The sequence below is a fragment of the Jaculus jaculus genome, chromosome 9 (genome assembly GCF_020740685.1).
Source record: "Jaculus jaculus isolate mJacJac1 chromosome 9, mJacJac1.mat.Y.cur, whole genome shotgun sequence".
Taxonomy (NCBI): Eukaryota; Metazoa; Chordata; class Mammalia; order Rodentia; family Dipodidae; genus Jaculus; species Jaculus jaculus.
Genome location: NC_059110.1, coordinates 17,047,524 through 17,065,884, shown reverse-complemented (window position 1 = coordinate 17,065,884; position 18,361 = coordinate 17,047,524). Strand labels below are relative to the sequence as shown.

Here is an 18,361-nt window from a genome sequence, read left to right as displayed (position 1 = left end):
CCTCATAAGCAAGTTTCTTTTAAGCCTCTGTTTGCATTGTACTTACCAATATCTCATTGGCTTAAGTAAATCATGTGACCAACATGGTCTATGGAGAAGGAGGTGACTGTGTATGGATATAAGGAGGTATGACTGGTTGAGGGCCATTTCTATACCATCTGTCATGCTATTATAAATTCTGGATTATTTTATAAAATACTAAGTTCAGCTTAGGAATTTAAACAATCGTGGTGGTTTGGATGTAAATGCCGCCTCCCCCCGCAGCTTCAGGTACTTTTGATGAACTTTCCTGTTTAGTCTGCAGCAGGTGGAGCCCTGCTGGAAGAGGCGTTTCGCTAGTTTATTATGCGTTGAGAGTTAGCTTTAATTGCTGGTGATTCTATCTCTGCTGTGGATGCATGACAACGTGAGCCAACTTCTTCTGCCATAATGAAGCTTCCCTTTGAAATTGTAAGCCTGATAAAAACCCTTGCCTCCAGGTCAGGTGTTTTGTCCCAGCAACAACAATCATCCGTTGAGTCCAAGAATGATTTTCTTGCTGCAATTTCACATTCAAGGAGCCAAAATTTGATTGAAATATCTCACAGGAAATAATGGCATAGTTCACAGTGAATGGAATAGCTAAGCTTTGGGTCCTATACACACAGGTCTTTACACAGTACTTTGATGAGAGAGGGGAGTCGAGAGAGAGGAGTACTAGCCGTTCCCTGGCTTTGTGCTTCTTTACAATGAAGGCAGTCTTTTCTTGTGAAGTTTCAACGAGAATAATGGACTCTTTCCCCCACTCTCACATCCAGAGATCATTCTAAATTGAAGGGTTGGCCCATGCCAACAATACCTACTGTAAATTATGAGCCCTCCAATCAATAATCAACATTTCTCTGCCATTTCATTATAGTTAATGGGTTTTTAGATTGTGCTTGGAGTATGTATAAATCTATGACTGAAAATAAGAGACATAGGAAGAAATGAAGCCTAACTTTCAAAGCAGACTTAAATTATCCAAGTTACTACAAACAAAGCAACTACTGGGGCAAGGTCTACTTGGATACATGTGATTAAGGGAAGACACGTTACAGGCTCAGTAGAACGGAGCTAAGTGTGGGAATCTAATAGACTTATCTGTCCAAGTGCATTTCCATCGCTCTTACTCTGATCCAAATGTTAGTGTGAAAAACCAGTTGAATTGATTAGAATTAATAATGGAACAACCTCAAATGAAGCTACTGAATCTTTCTCTAACCTTACTAGGAAATTTGCTGCACTCACTCCTAGAGTTTTGTTTAATAAGAACTTTTTTTAAAAAAATATTTATTTGCAAACAGAGAGAGAGAGAGAGAGAGAGAAGAAGAAGGACAGAGAGAATGGGTGTGCCAGGGCCTTCTGCCACTGCAAACAAACCAAATATTTGCACCACTTTGTGCATCTGGCTTTATGTAGGTACTGGGGAATCAAACCAGGATCATTAGGCTTTTCAGGCAAGTGCCTCAACCACTGAGCCATCTCTCCAGCCCCAATAAGAACTTTCGGATGACTGCATACATAGCCTACAGGAAAGTGCCAGAAAAGGCTAGAACTCACATTTACTGCAGGAGCGTTACTTACACAACTTGGAGCATCAGATCCAAACATATAAACCACACACATGCACATGGGAAGATGAGGTTCAATAGCAGTGCCAAACTCATAGGAATTTCTCTGGGTAAAGGTCACAGAGAAAAGGTCACAGAGAAAGTGTCAAGGGCCCTGAGATTGAGTGGACAGAGGCTGTCACACACAAGTGCAACACAGCTGTCACACTTATGAGGAGTCCCCCCATGTGTACTTGCACATATCCCTTGAGAATTGTTTGGCCTCTAGCTCTTGCCCTCTCTCTGAGCCTCACGTCTCACCAATGCAGCCTGTGGTCTGCGTTCCTCTGAGCTTCCTGTGGACTCTTTCCGGTCATTGTCATTCCTACCATACCAGCTGGGGCTTGAAATTTAGAACCTGTAAGATTCTGTATTATTGATATACCCGGTTTATGGACATCTTTTTGTCTATGATCTGGTTATTAACCAAAGAGAAAAGAAGCCTACAGTGGTACAGAATTCAAAGTGAACCTACCCTTTCCTGAGATGCTTTGTTTGTCTTCATGTTTGTTCCCTTCAAGTTGGGAAATAGCCATCTTGTCACCACAGCACCGACAGCATTCACTTAATGTCGCCTGCAACATGGGCTTCTCATCAAACTGGTCTCCCCGCCCTGAAGAGTTCTCCAGAGCTCCGGTGATGGTAGCTTAATCATTGTGTCCAAAGAATTACTTTTGGAAAGTTGCTTCTTTGGGTGATTCTGGTATAGTATGAAGGCTCTTAAGTTCTTGGGACTAGAATGATGATGTAGATTACAGAGATAAGGAAAATCAGTATATCAGAATGCACTGAATATTTAGAAGTGCAAGATGCCATTTAGACAAGTTCATGAATATCGGTGAGTGTTATGTCGCCCTCCCTTAACTTCATGGGGTGTGGACCTGTTGAGCCTCTAACATCCTCAGGTTCAACACTTCCACCTTACGCTTGAGGAATTTTGCACCAAAGAAGTTAGAATTAGAATTAATAATGGAACAACCTCAAATGAAGCTGATAAAGCCATGGGAGCTGGAAAGATGTCATGACCCTTAATCATCCAGGAAACTTGTTACTTCACCATTCTTTTAAAAAAATATTTATTTATTTTTAATTTATTTTATTTATATATAAGACAGAGAAAGGGTCATGTGTGTGTATATGTATGTATGTATGTATCTAGAAAGAGAGAGAGAAAAGGGGCACACCAGGGCTTCCAGCCACTGCAAATGAACTCCTGACACATGTGTCACCTTGTGCATATGGCTTTATGTGGGTCCTGGGGAATTGAACCTGGGTCCCTTTGGCTTTACAAGCATGAGCCTTAACTGCTAAGCCTTCTCACCAGCCCAGAATTGTTATTTATTTGGTATTGATAACTCTAACAGATGAGCATACCATCAATGGTATTCCCATCTCATTGCCCTCTTTTGTCTTTCCCACACCTATTCCACTTTGGATCCTTCTAAGTAGTTCTTTCCGTGTGTCATTCTGTTTATCTCTCTCCATCCTCCATGTCAAAGTGTTGGTGGGCTCTGAACAGTGAAGCCCTGGTGGGGGTATTTATAACCACCGTGGGCTCTTGATGACACCAGTTGGTTCATTTTTGGAGGGCAGTACCCCAAATGACTTCTCCCACCCGATGGCTATTATATTCTTCCACATAGTCCCCTGAGCCTTGGAGCCCTGATAGCAATGTCTCACCATGCTTTATCTTATATGGCATTGCAAGTAAAGGGATTTCATATATAGTGGGTGTTTTTAAAACCTGATAGATGGGCTGGAGAGATAGCTTAGTGGTTAAGCACTTGCCTGTGAAGCCTAAGGACCCTGGTTCGAGGCTTGATTCCCCAGGACCCATGTTAGCCAGATGCACAAGGGGGTGCACGCATCTGGAGTTCGTTTGCAGTGGCTAGAGGCCCTGGTACGCCCCTTCTCCCTCTCCCTCTCTCTCTGTCTCTCTCTCTCCCCTCTTCTCTGTCACTCTCAAATAAATTTTAAAAACTAAACAAAAAAATTTAAAACCTGATAGATGACTGGAGAGATAGCTTAGCAGTTAAGGCACTTGCCTGCAAAACCAAAGGACCCAGGTTCATTTCCCCGGTACACACATAAAGCCAGATGCACAAGGTGGCATATGCATCTGGAGTTCATTTGCAGTGGCTGGAGACCTTGGTGCCCCCATTCTCTCCCCCACTTCTCTAATAAATAAATAATATATTTTAATTTTTAAAACTTGATAGGCTTTCTTCTAGTTTTAGAAGATAACCAAAAGAGAATACTTTACAATGATAAATATGCTTAATAGTATTTTCCTCCCTGGTCCATTAATAGACATACTATTAATTATCTCCATTGCACATTACAGATGGACTTGTAAGGGCTTTATGGCTATATTTATCTTTTTATAAATAGCATCAGACACAGAGCTGCATTAAGTGGAAGCAGAGAAAATGGAGAAACATATGGCTCTGATTTGGCACGGTGTCTGGGCGATGGGTGATGAATAATTAGAAAAGTGCAAGGATGTCATTTCAGAGTTGTGGACAAGAAGAATGATCTTAAAACCAGGGAGCTCAAATGATCAAACTGTGCAAGAAAGAACGATAAGGACTGAGGAAGACGTAGCGCATAGCAAGCCCAAGCAAGAGCACGGCAGCCGCAGAAGCGTCTTGGCTTTCAAAATAGGACTGTGCCCACCTCATGTTGTCAGCCTATGTTCTTTGAACTTTGGGGCTTTTTTTCCTATTTAGTGTATGAGTATATTTCACAAAGAAGCATGACAGAATCTAGTTTGATTTTTTAAATAGCATTTCTACCCTATGGATTGATAAAAATACAGATGAAACTTAGTACTTTAGGGCTGGAGAGATGGCTTAGTGGTTAAGCACTTGCCTGTGAAGCCTAAGGACCCTCGTTCGAGGCGCGACTCCCCAGGACCCCCGTTAGCCAGATGCACAAGGGGGCGCACGCGTCTGGAGTTTGTTTTACAGTGGCTGGAGGCCCTGGTGCACCCGTTCTCTTTCTCAGCCTCTTTCTCTGTCACTCTCATATAAATGAATAAAAATAAAGAAAAATTTTAAAAAATAGTACTTTAATTTTAGAAAAGAATATCATTTATTATGTCAAACTCCGATCTCCTCTTTTGTAAAAAAAAAATCATCTATTTGTTTGAAAGAGAGTGTGAGAAAGAGGTAGATAGAGAAAGAGAAAGAGAGAGAAAGAAAGAATGGGCACTCCAGGGTCTCCAGACACATGTACCACCTTGTGTATCTGGCTGGGAAATCGAACCTGGATCCTTTGGCTTTGCAAGCAAGTACCTTAAGTGCTGAGCCATCTCTCCAGCCAGCCCCATCCTCCCCTTTTACACATAAGGAAACTGAGCTTTAAAGGTGTGATGTTCATGGCTTCTAGCACCATTGTGTTGTGGGAAATTTTTAAATGAGGATTGAGTGTTTTTGATTAGTTCTCAAATTCCTATGGACTGTGAATAGCGGGGCTGAATCTGGTAAGGCCCTCATTGAGGCTGCTCCTGCTGTTAGTGTGATTAACAATGAAATGTGGAATCTTCAAGAGCAATTATTCATTGAGGAAAGTCAGTTTATGTCCACCCTAATATTAGGATTAAGGGTCTAATGCTGGCAATGTTTAGTATGAGTTTCAGTTCACCCACATCTTCAGTTAGCCCAGCACACCTGTTCTCTTGCCCCTTCTATGTGAGTAGATGTTCACTGTGGAAGGGATTGTATATAGCATATAATCAGGTGAGTCATGCCTTCCACCATGGACAGAGGTCACAAGTACAGCAGTGAAACTCAAGAAAGCCAACTCCACAGGCTCCATCCGGGTCATAGAGACAGCCCTCTCCTCCATCCAAGAAGGCCATGGAGAACCACTTGGCCCCTTGACATAAAAAGTCCTGGCTTCTCTTTGATAGCTCTGCCTTGTGGAACTTTTTGGACCATGTTTGGAGACAGCTTCCCAACCCCACCCTAGGCTGTCTGATTCAGTGAAATGTTAAAATGGGACCAAGATATTTGCATTTTTAAAAAAAAAATAGTTTCACAAGGAATTCAAATAGATAGCTGTTTGAAAGCTATAGCTGGCAACATGTATTAAATATCATTTTGCACCAATGTTAATTCACCAACACTTCCAACCCCCAGAGGAGTCCTATAGTCAAATACCATGAGTCTTGACCCAGACCAAATTTGCCACCTACCTAAAGCTTCGTCTCTCTCCCCACTCCCTTTCTAGAAGAGGAAAAGACAGCGCACTTGTGGCTATCGGCTGGCGCTCAGGGTTTGGAAAGACTTCTGTTTATTTGGCCTGTTCCACACAGGCCTGTCAGGCTCTAGGGGTTTGTGGCATTTGTAGAATTTACAAGGCACGCAACATGAAAATATATAATTGATAGAGGAAAATATTTTGGAGGCCCCTTCAGTTTTACAAACTGGTCCTAAAATAGACACCAGAGACATAACCTCCACATTCCCATGCTTGTCAGAAACAAAGGATCATTTGGGGTGGGGCTTAAGGGTGTATTTCTCTATATGGCGCCCCCCCAAAAATTATGGGTTTCGAATTTGTGTGTAAAATAAAAATAGGGTCCTTCAAGGGAGGAATGCCATTCCCCACCTAACAATTGTCAAGTGGCTGTTGACTTCTAGCTTGATATCATTTCATAGTCTTTAAATGTGTCATTCTAAGGGATTTTCTTGACTTCATGGGCATTTCAAGGACATTTAAGATTTCAGACACATTTCCCTAGAAGTTGGCTTTGAATTTGTCCCCATTTCTTAGCGAGAGCCTTTTGGAGTTCCTGAGGCAGCTGTCTGCAGTGAGAACTAGTGACTCTTAGGAGAGGCATCGAGGGGCCTACCCAGTGCCTTCCTCCCCCATCAGTCCTGCTGACACGGAGCTTACATTAGTTTTCAAGAATGAGTTCTGAGGATGGAGAGAGAGGCTAAATGACTCCTGTCAATTCCACTTAGGCATTCAAGGATATGGGTAATATCTGAGTAATGACTATTGAAAAAGAGCATGTTTAATGAGGTTTGCTACAAGCATGATGTAAGAAAAGAAGGGAAGCATACTTCCACCACAGAAGTCAAATGAAACGTCCTTTTTGTTGACAGAGAGAGAGAGAGAGAGGAGAGAATTCATGTGCCAGGGCCTCCAGCCACTGTAATTGAACTCCAGACACATATGCCACCTTGTGCACTTGCATCACCTTGTGAGTCTGGCTTACGTGGAACCTGGAGAGTCGAACATGTGTCCTTAGGCTTCACAGGCAAGCCCCTTAACTGCTAATCTATCTCTCCAGCTCAAAGTGTCCTTTTTAATCTCTTGATTTTATGATATGGTAAAGAGAACGTGTTCCTTGTGATCAGGAGAGATTAAAGCTGGGCTGAGTTTTCTTTTTACTTTCTTTTGTGTTGTTGTTGTTGGTATTGTTTTGATAACAGCTTTTAGCTTTGTGACCCTTAAGTTGACAAGTGATCTCTGTGGACCTCTTTTTACTCTATAATCACAATATCTACCTCATGGGTATTTTGAGAGGGTCAAATGACAGTAGAATAGAAAGTTCTAGCCAAATCATAGAACTTGCACTAGCAGATGATAGTGTATATGGGTTGAAATGGGTGAATTATTCTGAGTTTCTTCAAGTCCATTGTTCTACAGTTTTTGGGCAAATGGGGCATGCAGAAGAGTCACATACTAGTAATGCAGAAGCCATGAAACTTAGAGAAATGCGTGGTTAGAGGAAAGGACAATGGTACTATTTGACTTGGTATTGCTGACAAGGATTATGCAGGTTTGTACAGGACAAGGCCTAGGACAGGATCTGTCATCCATAAACATCAGTCCCTTTTGACATCATCTTTCCTAGAAGTGCACTTAAAATAAAAGGTGACAGTGACGGTTTTTTAAAGCAGACCTTCAGAAGGACATCTGCATTTCTGCTCAGAGAAAGGACGAATCACACTCTTACTGTTCACTGCAATACCTCGCCCAGTATCAACGTGTTCATTTAGCCTGCCTAATTTGCCTAATTTGGAACATAACAGTATAACATTAGAAATCACAGTCTGGGAGCTGGAGAGCTGGCTTAGTTGTTAAGACACTTGCCTGTGAAGCCTAAGGACCCAGTTTTGATTCTCTGGCCCCATAAGCCAGATGCACATGGTGGTGCATGTGTCTGGAGTTCATTTGCAGTAGCTGGAGGCCCTGGCACACTCATATTCTCTCTCTCTCTCTCTCTCTCTCTCTCTCTCTCTCTCTCTCTCTCTCATTCTCCACCACCTCTCACAAATAAATAAAAAAATAAGACATTAAAAAGAAATCACAGTCAGAATCCAAAAGCCTTACATTACAATGCATTCCCCAGCTCTGTGTTCATGCCATGAATCTGTTTACCAGTGCTTTGAGTAATGCTGGAAATAGGGGCTGGGGAGATGACTCAGTGGAGAGAGTGCTTGCTCACAAGCATGAGCCCCTGAGTTGAGACCCCTCAGCCCTCACAAAATCCGGGAGCGGTAGTGCGTGCCTTTAATCCCAGCACTGGGAAGGCGGAAGCAGGTGGATCCTTAGGGCTCACTTGCTAGCTAGTCTATCGGGATTGGTAAATTTTAGGTTTGACAAGAGACCCCGTCCCAAAAGACAAGGTAAAGAGAGGAGGACCCCTGATGCCAACCTTTGACCTCCACACATGCGCACACACCACACACGCACACACACATATGATTGCCAGTACAGAGAAGGAAGTGGTAGGAATGGAGCCATGGTGAGGATGTGATTTTTTTTTTGTTTCTTTTCATGTATTATTATAATAAATCCAGCTCCAGGTATGATGTAGGTATTTTTATTCTAATATAAATGTCTAGTGAATGAAAATATTTATGATCGCTATTTAGGAGTGCCTCACAGGACTAACCAAAGAGTTGGAATTAACATTTTAAAACTAATTAACCAATAATTTAAAGGTAACTAACAGCGCTCATTATTAGCAAAAGGAAATAGAATGACATTAAGTATGTTCCTGTGGCAATTCTCTAAGCCATTCAGGAGAAACATTGCTTCTAGGCAAGTGTTCAGTTCTTCATTTAACCATCCTAAGATATACTTGCCATCTTGGGATAAAGCACTTACCTATAGGGAAACTCACAACTTTTAGGTTATCAGTATAGATATAACAATTCTCCCTCAATGTTTTGTATTGTGCTATAGGACAGAGGGAGCAGATACCAATTTTCAGGGAGTTTATTTCTACAGAGGAATCGGGCTTATGGCTATGTTGGCAACCCTTTCACAACGATAACCCACAGGCCACCTAGTAATACTAGTTATCCTAGTAATGCCAACCAACAAACACTGTTGACATCTTCACAGCAACCTTTAAACTAGATCACACTTCCTGGGTTACAAGACTCTCTCTGCCTGTATTGCCGTATTTATCAGAGAACATTTTGAGGGGGTGGGGTACTCACAGACAATATAGATAGTCTAAGTGAAATAGTCTAAGTGAAAGTGAGCTATTATAAAGACTGTCTTTTTTGCTCTGGGAACTTTTGTTAGTATCATTTGCTGAGCTAGAAAGATGGCTCGGCAGTTAAAGGCATTGTTTGCAAAGCCTGATGGCCTGGCTTTCATTGCCTAGTACTCATGCAAAGCCAGATGCACAAAGTGGCACATGCATCTGGAGTTCCTTGGCTGTGGCAGGAGGCCCTGGCATGCCATACTCACCCTCTTTGTCTATCTCTGTCTCTCTTTCTTTGTCTCTCTCTCTCTCCGTCTCCCTCTCTCTCTCAAACAAACAAATACAATAGTAAAAAAAGAAAGATTATCTATATTTGAAGATTCTCTTGGTTTCAGATGTTAGAGAATTCACTACATCAGGACTGAACAGCAGATTAAATTCTTCAGAGCTACAAGACATGATCAATGTCTATTGAGGCTCTTTGCACACAAGGCACATTTTAGGCAGTGTGAGGCCCATAATGAAAGATCCTGAGTGGCTCCAAAGAAGCAAGTTATGAGCATAAGAAAAATTGTGACTATAAGAAAAATGACTGGTTGCTAAGTGAATGATGCAGATATTATGCCTTAATACAATGGACATTTCCATGTTTTTTTCATAGAAGATGTTTTAGGAAAATAAGACAACCTGAAGTTAGAGAGGCAAAAACTCAAATGACATGCCACAGGCAAGGATTGAATGTATTTCTATGTGGGTATAGATGCTATACTATACTCTTCATGCTTAGCCGCCTTCTAACCGTCTCTCATGGGTATGGACTGAAGGAGCCCTTGGTCAGTGTTCAGTTGTTGCTTAGGTCTAAATCCTTTGAATGGAATAATATCTTTATTAGTAGTATATATTTCATAATAGGTACTTCTCATAATGACTCTTACAATCATTGGGAAATTAGTAAATAAAGAGAAGTCACGGGAAGCCATAATGGAAAGGAAGAGGTAAAGCTTTCTGCGTTTGCAGATGACAAGATCTTACCAGAGAGAACATCCTAAGATCTGCATAGAAGAAGCTGTTAGAGCTCATACAGGAGTTCAGCAAGACTGCAGGATAACTGGTCAAGATATAAAAATCAGTTGTATTCCCGTTACTAGATTAGCAATTGAAAAAAAATTGGAGCCGGGTGTGGTGGCGCACGCCTTTAATCCCAGCACTCAGGAGGCAGAGGTAGGAGGATCACCATGAGTTCAAGGCCACCCTGAGACTCCATAGTGAAATCCAGGTCAGCCTGAGTTAGAGGGAGACCCTTCCTCGAAAGAAAAAGATGGGGGCTGGAGAGATGGCTCAGCATTTAAGGCACTTGCCTGCAAAGCCTAACGACTCAAGTTTAATTCCTTAGGACCCACATAAAGCCAGATACACCGTGGTGCACGCATCTGGAGTTCATTTGCAGTGGCTGGAGGCCCTGACACACCCATTCTCTCTCTCCCCCCCTTCTATCTCTCTTTGCTTGAAAATATATAAATAATAATTTTTAAATAAAGTTAAAGAAACTATCATTTATACTAGAATCAAAAAGAATAAATTCAAAGGACAAAGACTTTACATTGAAAACTGTAAAACACTCATGAAGTTTGTTAGACGAGAAGTAAGCGAGAAGAAAGGCTTCATGCCGGCATGGCCAGCCACTCCTATGCCCCAGTACTGAAGGGCTCCGACATGGGATTGCTGCCACTCCATGGCTTGGACTCTCAAGAAAATAAGGTGGAAGAGTGATAGAGCAGGACACTCAGTATTCTCCTCTGGCCTCTTTTTTGTTGTTGTTATTGTTTATTCTTATTTATTTATTTGAAAGTGACAGAGAAAGAGGCAGAGAGAGAGAGAGAGAGAGAGAATGGGCGCACCAGGGCCTCCAGGCATTGCAAACAAACTCCAGACGCGTGCGCCCCCTTGTGCATCTGGCTAACCTGGGACCTGGGGAATCGAGACTCAAACTGGGGTCCTCAGGCTTCATAGGCAAGCGCTTAACCGCTAAGCCATCTCTCCAGCCCTCCTCTGGCCTCTTAATCCACATGCATGCCACAGGCACATCTACACACAGCATACCTAAACCGCATGTAGTCACACCCTCACATACACCCACCCTCAAAAAATGACACCTCGTGTTCATGAATTGAAGCACTCAGTATTGTTACAATGGCAATAGTGTTCAAGTTGCTCTACACACTGAACGCACGCTTTCAAAATTTCAACTGCTGCACGCTCATGTGTGTGTATGCGTGTTTGACAAAGTGATTATAAAATTCTTCTGGGACCCAGAATGGTCAAAACATCTTGAAAACTCAGGAACAAAGCTGAAGGGACCCTTCCTAATTAGAAGACTTATAATGAAGTTACCCAAATGAAGACCAGCTTGGTGATGCTGGCACAGGTTGAACATCGAGCAGTACAACTGAAAGAAGAGTCTAGAAATACCACCCCCTAGTGGTTAGCAGATTGTCAACAAGTTTAACAAAGGGGGAATGAACAGGTTCTTCATCAAATGTTGTGAGAACAATTGAATATTCATCTGCAAAAGAATGAAGTTAGGCTACCATCTCATGCCACACAAAGAATTACCTACATTGTTAGGACTTAAAGTTGAACATTCTTAGAAGAAAATCTGTATATTTGTGACCTTGGATTAAACTTTGTTTAAGCAAGGTTTCTCAGTCTTGGATTAAGCAGTGTATAACACAAAAACACAACTAAACTAAGTTAAATGAATTGGACACTGTCAAAATTCAAAACTATTTTTGCTTCTAAGGACATTGTCCTAAAAGTATAAAAAGGCAACCCAGAGAATGGGAAAAGATATCTGTACATCATTTCTCCATAAATCAAAACTATGTATGAGGGCTGGAAAGGTGGTTTAGCCATTAAGGTGTTTTCCTGTGAAGCCTAGGGACTTGGGTTCAGTTCCCCAGGACCCATATAAGCCAGATGCCAAAAGTGGAGCCTATGTCTGGAGTTTGTTTGCAATGGCTGGAGGTCCTGGAATTCCCATCCCCTCCCTCCCTCTCTCTCTCTCTCTCTCTCTCTCTCCTTCTTTCTCATTGTCTCAAATATATAAATTTAAAAATCTATAGATGAATATGAAACTCTATAATACATCAATAAATAGACAACAAAACCATAAAAGGAAAAGACAACTCAATTTGATAATGGCTGAAAGGTATAAATGCTCATTTCTCCAAAGAAAATAGGCAAGGACCAAAACATCCACACGAAAAGGCTCACAGCACTACTAGTCATTGGGGAAATGCTAATCAAACCATAATGTGATACCACTTCACACCCACTAGGATGTTAATAATTAAAACAGGAACACAACCAGGCAGTAACAAGGGTTAGCAAGGATGTGGTGAAGTTTGGAACTCTCATTCTGATGGGAATATAAAATAGTGCAGCTGTATTGAAAAGTTTGGCAGCTCCACAAAAAAAAATTAAACATTGGGTTACCATAGATCCAGCAGTTCTGCTTCTAGGTATACACAGAAGAGAATTGAAAACATATGTCCACATAAAAGCTTGTACACAAATGTTCATAGCAACATTACTCATCGGCGCCAAAGAGTAAAAGCCGCCCGCATGTCCGTCAGCTGATGAACGTATAAACAGACTATTACATATTCACATAAAGCGGTGCTACTCAGCCGTATAACAGAATGAAGTATTGAGGCTTCTACCACATGAGGAGTCGAGCGATCATCCTACTGAGTGAAAGTCAGACACAAAAATCCACGTGTTTTCTTTTCACTTACGTGATTTTCCAGAATCCTGTAGGCAGAACTATGGGACAGACAGTAGGTAAATAGTTCCAGGAGCCTTGAAGAGTGAAGAAAATGGAAAATGATTGCTAACAGGTACAGGGGTTCTTTGGTAGTGATGAGAATATTCTGGAACTATGGGGTGGTGATGCTTTCATAACAGTGAATATGCTTAAGTCATACTTTTTACAAGGTTAAATTTTATGGCATATGAGTTACACATCGGTTTTTAATTTTCTTCTTCATCATTGTACATATTGTTTTAAGAAACTTATGATCTGTGAAAACATTTTCGTTGAAAACACATAATTACATGACGTTCTGTTTCAAGAAACAAAATGAAGAATTTCAAATTCATTCATGTAGTTGACATGAAAAAGTATCCAGCGTGGGGGCTGGAGAGATGGCTTAGCAGATAAGGCATTTGCTTGTAAAGCCAAAGGATCTCAGTTTGACTTTCCAGGACCCAAGTAATCCAGATGCACAAGGGGACACATGCATCTGGAATTTGTTTGCAATGGCTGGAGGCCCTGGTGTGCCCATCTCTCTCTCTCAAATAAATAAATAAAATATAAAAAAGTTAACCAGTGTGTATTAGTACAATTAGAGTCATTATCTCACAAGAAATTGTGTGAAGGAACATATCCAAGGCTGGAGAGATTGCTTATAGGTGAAGGCATTTTCCTGTAAAGCCTAAGGACCCAGGTTTGATTCCCCAAGACCCACATAGGCCAGATGTACAAAGTGGTGCATGCATCTGGAGTTTGTTTGCAGCAGCTAAAGGCCCATTCTCTATCTGCTTCTTTTTCTTTCTCTCTCTCTGTAATAAATTAAATTTAAAAAGAAGACATATGTCCAGGTTTCAGCTCATTGCATATGCTCTTGCCTTAACTTGATGTAGACCCTTCCCGTTTACATGCATGCCCCATTCCTGACCCTGGATTGGAGGGGCAGCTTCCAGATGTGTTGATGCAAGTTCTTCATGTCTGCTTCCTTGCTCTTTTCACAGGTCCTCCCTTTCCCCAGCCAGGTGGTGTACAACCGAGTGGGGAAGTGTGGCAGTCGCACTGTGGTCTTGCTTCTGAGAATCTTGTCAGAAAAGCATGGATTCAATTTGGTCACGTCGGACATTCACAACAAAACCAGGCTTACTAAAAACGAACAAGTGAGTGGACTTTCCCATTGCTGATGTATTTTGCTTTGGTCCGTTGGTATAATTAGTGGCTGTCATACAGGCTTTCGGATTCATGATGTATTTTTTTCCAGAGTGTAGAATGTAATTCAAGTTAAGATTTGTGCAGGAAATCTAAAAAACTGAGAAGCCTCCGTAATTGGATCCTTTTGTTAGGTCTGGTGGACAGTGTACGTTGGTCTCTTTAGCTAAAGTAGATTAGCAACACATAATCTTAAATATAGTTCAACCACTGAACTATAAATAATGCTGAAAGCTTCACAGCCCAAATGGGAAATTTTTCTTTCAGTGTTCTTCCTTCACATTTTTCTCGGCAGTATCTTAAATCTTTACAGTTATAGTTTTCCTTCCCACTGTTGGGAAAGGTGCAAGAAACCCAGAGGAGTTAGACCAAAGTAACTGAAGGGCCAGACCAACTGGAATATCCGGGAATGAACTAGACAGAACAATCAAACAACAATAATAAAAAAAAAAACCCAGGAAATCTAATATTTAATAATATTGTAGGGTTTTTGTACAGATCAACCTACTTTGTTCTCTATTTTTAAAAAAATGAAGAATTAAAGCATATTTGGAATAATGAATGGAATAATTTAAATGAGAAGCAAGCAACGGTTTGCATCTGTTGTATAGATTGTTAGATTTCAAAGAGGTTAAAGATGGCTCCCTGTTGGCGGAAGGAATGTTAGAGCCAAAGGAAGGGAAGGACTCCTTACAACATGCTCTCCCCAGACACAAAATGTCCTGGATATCCATGACCTCACAGTGCCTGACACTACCTACACAAGACCATCATAATAGGAAGAAAAGATCATGACATCATAATAAAAGAGAGACTGATTGAGAGGAGGAGGGGATATGATGGAGAGTGGAGTTTCAAATGGGAAAGTGGGGGGGGAGGGTAACCGTGATTTTTTATAATCATGGAAGTTGTTAATAAAAATTTGAAAAATAAATAAATAAAATGTTTATTGTTATTAACAAAAAAAGATGGCACCCTGTGCTAGAGAGATGGCTGAGTCATTAAGACACTTGCCTGCAAATCCTAAATCCCTAGGTTTGGTTCCCCAGTACCCATGTAAGGCAGATGCACAAGGTGGTGCGTGAGTCTGGAGTTCATTGGCAGTGGCTGGAGGCCCTGGAGTGCCCATTCTCCACCACAACACCACCCGTCTCTCTCAAATACATAATTTTTTTTCAAAATCATGTCACCCTTCTCTCTTACAGTGAAGGTTAACTCTCATCTCTTTTGAATAATTGGCTTGTTTGACAAAAGCCAGGGAACAGAGAAGATCGTGTTGCAAAGTTCTTTTTAACCCCTCGATTCTGCAATACCTAACTTCTAGCATATACTCTGTGTGTCATGTAGTTGAGCATTTCTGACTCCCGTGGCTGCTGTGACTTGGAATATATTTCATTAAGTATTTCAGATTCCTATTGAATTATAAGGAAAAAAATTTAAAGGCAAAGGGAAAATTTGGAAAAAAAAAAAAAGAGAGAACTACACAATTTTGCTGCAAAAACAAAGGTGACCATTGCTGGCCCATCGGCTCCTGAGCACACATGACATGAGCCAGGATGAGGCAGAAACTGAGTTCCAGTAACCAACCTAAACTCACTCAGCACTGCTCAGAGGGACTTGCCCTGCTCCATGTATCCCTTTTAATGGGTTTCAAAGTACAAAAAAAAAAAAAAAAAAAAAAAAAAAAAAAAAAAAATCAAGCAGAAAAAGAAATATTATTCGAACTCAAAATATTCAGGAAAGAGCTTGTGGTATTAGTAGCTTCTCTTCTTGATAATTTATTAAAGGAATAGGGGTGATGTGATTTAGCAGACTAGTTAAAGCTTAATATAGTCAGTGACTCTCACACTTAACCAGTGGAACTAAAGCTTTGCTCCTATGGAACACACTGTTCCTGGAAAAAATAATAATAGTTTTGCATCAGGTGTGTGTGTGTACTGGACAAGGACTCTTATCTACTGAATAGAACATTTTTATATGAGAAAAAGTATTCCACATTCTAAACTACTAGTGACTTACAAATGAACTTTGGAATTGTATGCATTTATACAATCATACATTTATAAGAATTCAATTATCTATACTAATTTCATTTACACACAAAGTCACTTCTCTAAGGCAGAATCAAAAGCACACATAGATTTGTCTTAAAGAGTAGTTGTGATCTCACACACACATACATGCGTGCATGCGTGCGTGTGCACACTCCTACACTCACAGTTAAAAATGTTAGAGATCTGCACTTTAAGGGATTATTAAGCATGAAAGTGCGCATGAAAGTCCCAACTGTTAGGGTGTCTATAAAAATCCCTTTACATCTGTTCTTGTAGAAATAGAGACACCTTTGAAGTTTGTACTTTGAATAACTTCCTCGCTAGAAGAGCCTGGAATCGCTGCTGGCCAAATGTTGGGTCTTTACGCAGCATATAATGAGAATCCGTGATGACATCATTTCATTTATGCGCAAACACAGATTTTAGTTTGGTGGGGTGGGGGGGTCAGCTTAGATGATTTCTTGCAAAGTGGAGATTTTACCCAGTTTGAGGAGAGAAAGAGAACATGTTCCCCAAAAGATACGAGGTGCCGTGGCTAAAAATATTCACAGCCCTCTTTGATGATGACTTTACACTGTCTTTTTAGAACTTCTCTCTGAATTCCATGAAGGTGAAAGTGGAGGTGTTACAGGGAGAGGAACCTGTTTACTGTTTCTCTGTTCTTGTTGGAGACAGGCAAAAATTATTGGCCTATAAGCCTCACAGATTTGCAAAAGCAAATGACTTTGCTATTTGTATTTCTCCCAAAGTTCCTGAGGATTACAAATTGGGAACTGTACCTGCTCCATGTGAATTATTTTGCTTCGTTATTTCATAACAATTTTGGACCAAAAATATACCAGTGAGTAAGTGTCATGCCCTATTTCATTGGTGAGAAAACTAAGACAACTCAAGTCCCTTTCCAAAAATAACAGAATGTAGTGACCAGGTTTGGCTGCTGGACTTGAACCCAGGCCGCGCTGAATCCAAAAGTCACTCTCATAAGGGCGTGCTTGTCTGCTCTGGCTGCCCCACAGGATCGCCAGCAGAGCTCTGCACAACCGAGAGTCTCAATGGTCCTTCTGCTGGAGATTCTGGGAAGGAGTCCAGAAAATTCTTTAAAAACTACTTTTAAAAATGCATGGCCATAGGTAGTTATGTCAGGCAGCAGCGAGGTGGGGAAGCTTGTCGGAGGCTTCACGTTGTCAGCAGTTCTCCAAGTGCTCCTGGGAATCCCAGCTCTCCAAGTCAGTGAAGAAAGGGAAGTGTCAGGGTTCAATACATTTGGAAAAGCTGCCTGCCCTCGGTCTGTCTAGGAGATCCACAGTGATTATTCATACATGAAAAACCGACACTTTAAAACAAAAATAGGGGCTGGCGAGATTGCTCAGTGGTTAAAGGTGTTTGCTTGCAAAGCCTTACAGCCTGGGTTCCATTCCCCAGTACCCACGTGAAGCCAGATGCACAAAGTGGCACATGCATCTAGAGTTTATTTCAAATGGCAGGAGGCCCTGGTGTTCTGTCTTCCCCCACCTCTTTCTCTCATCTCCTCCTCTCTAAGTAAATAAATAAACAAACATTTTTTTTTAAAATAAAATTAAGACTAGGTTTCACCTCAGCTTTCCCAGTCTTAGGGAACTTTAAAAAAAATTATTTATTTATTTATTTATAAAAAGAAAGGGAGAATGAGTGTGCCAGGGCCCCCAGCCACTGCAAGCTAACTCCAGATGCAGGTGCCACTTTGTGCATCTGGCTGGCTTTGTGTGGGTACTGGAGAATCGAACCCAGGTTGTCAGGCTTTGTATAAGCAAGTGCCTTTAACTGCTGAGCCATCTCTCCAGCTTGGGAACATTTTTTAAAATTTTTTTTTTGTTCATTTTTTATTTATTTATTTGAGAGTGATAGAGAGAGAAAGAGGCAGATAGAGATAGAGAGAATGGGTGCGCCAGGACCTCCAGCCACTGCAAACGAAATCCAGACGCGTGCACCCCTTGTGCAGCTGGCTAACGTGGGTCCTGGGGAATCGACCCTCAAACCGGGGTCCTTAGGCTTCACAAGCAAGCGCTTTACTGCTAAGCCATCTCTCCAGCCCGGGAACTTTTTTTTTTTTGTAATGAATGTTTGGCTCTCCTTTGCCTCCCGTGGAATTTGCAATTCCCTCTTAGGGAAACACTGGCATAGTCGACATCCTTCCATCACTCACACCAGGAAAGGCTCCTGTTTC

General features: G+C 41.3%; 1 protein-coding gene across 1 annotated transcript in view; it reads left to right on the top strand.

The window, feature by feature from the left end:
• Ust (uronyl 2-sulfotransferase) overlaps window positions 1–18,361 on the top strand; it is a 342,351-nt gene that overhangs the window by 186,730 nt on the left and 137,260 nt on the right. Inside the window, exon 3 of the mRNA XM_004651135.2 lies at window positions 13,900–14,055. Coding sequence (XP_004651192.1) covers window positions 13,900–14,055 — 156 coding nt within the window. The remainder of the gene's footprint in view (window positions 1–13,899; window positions 14,056–18,361) is intronic.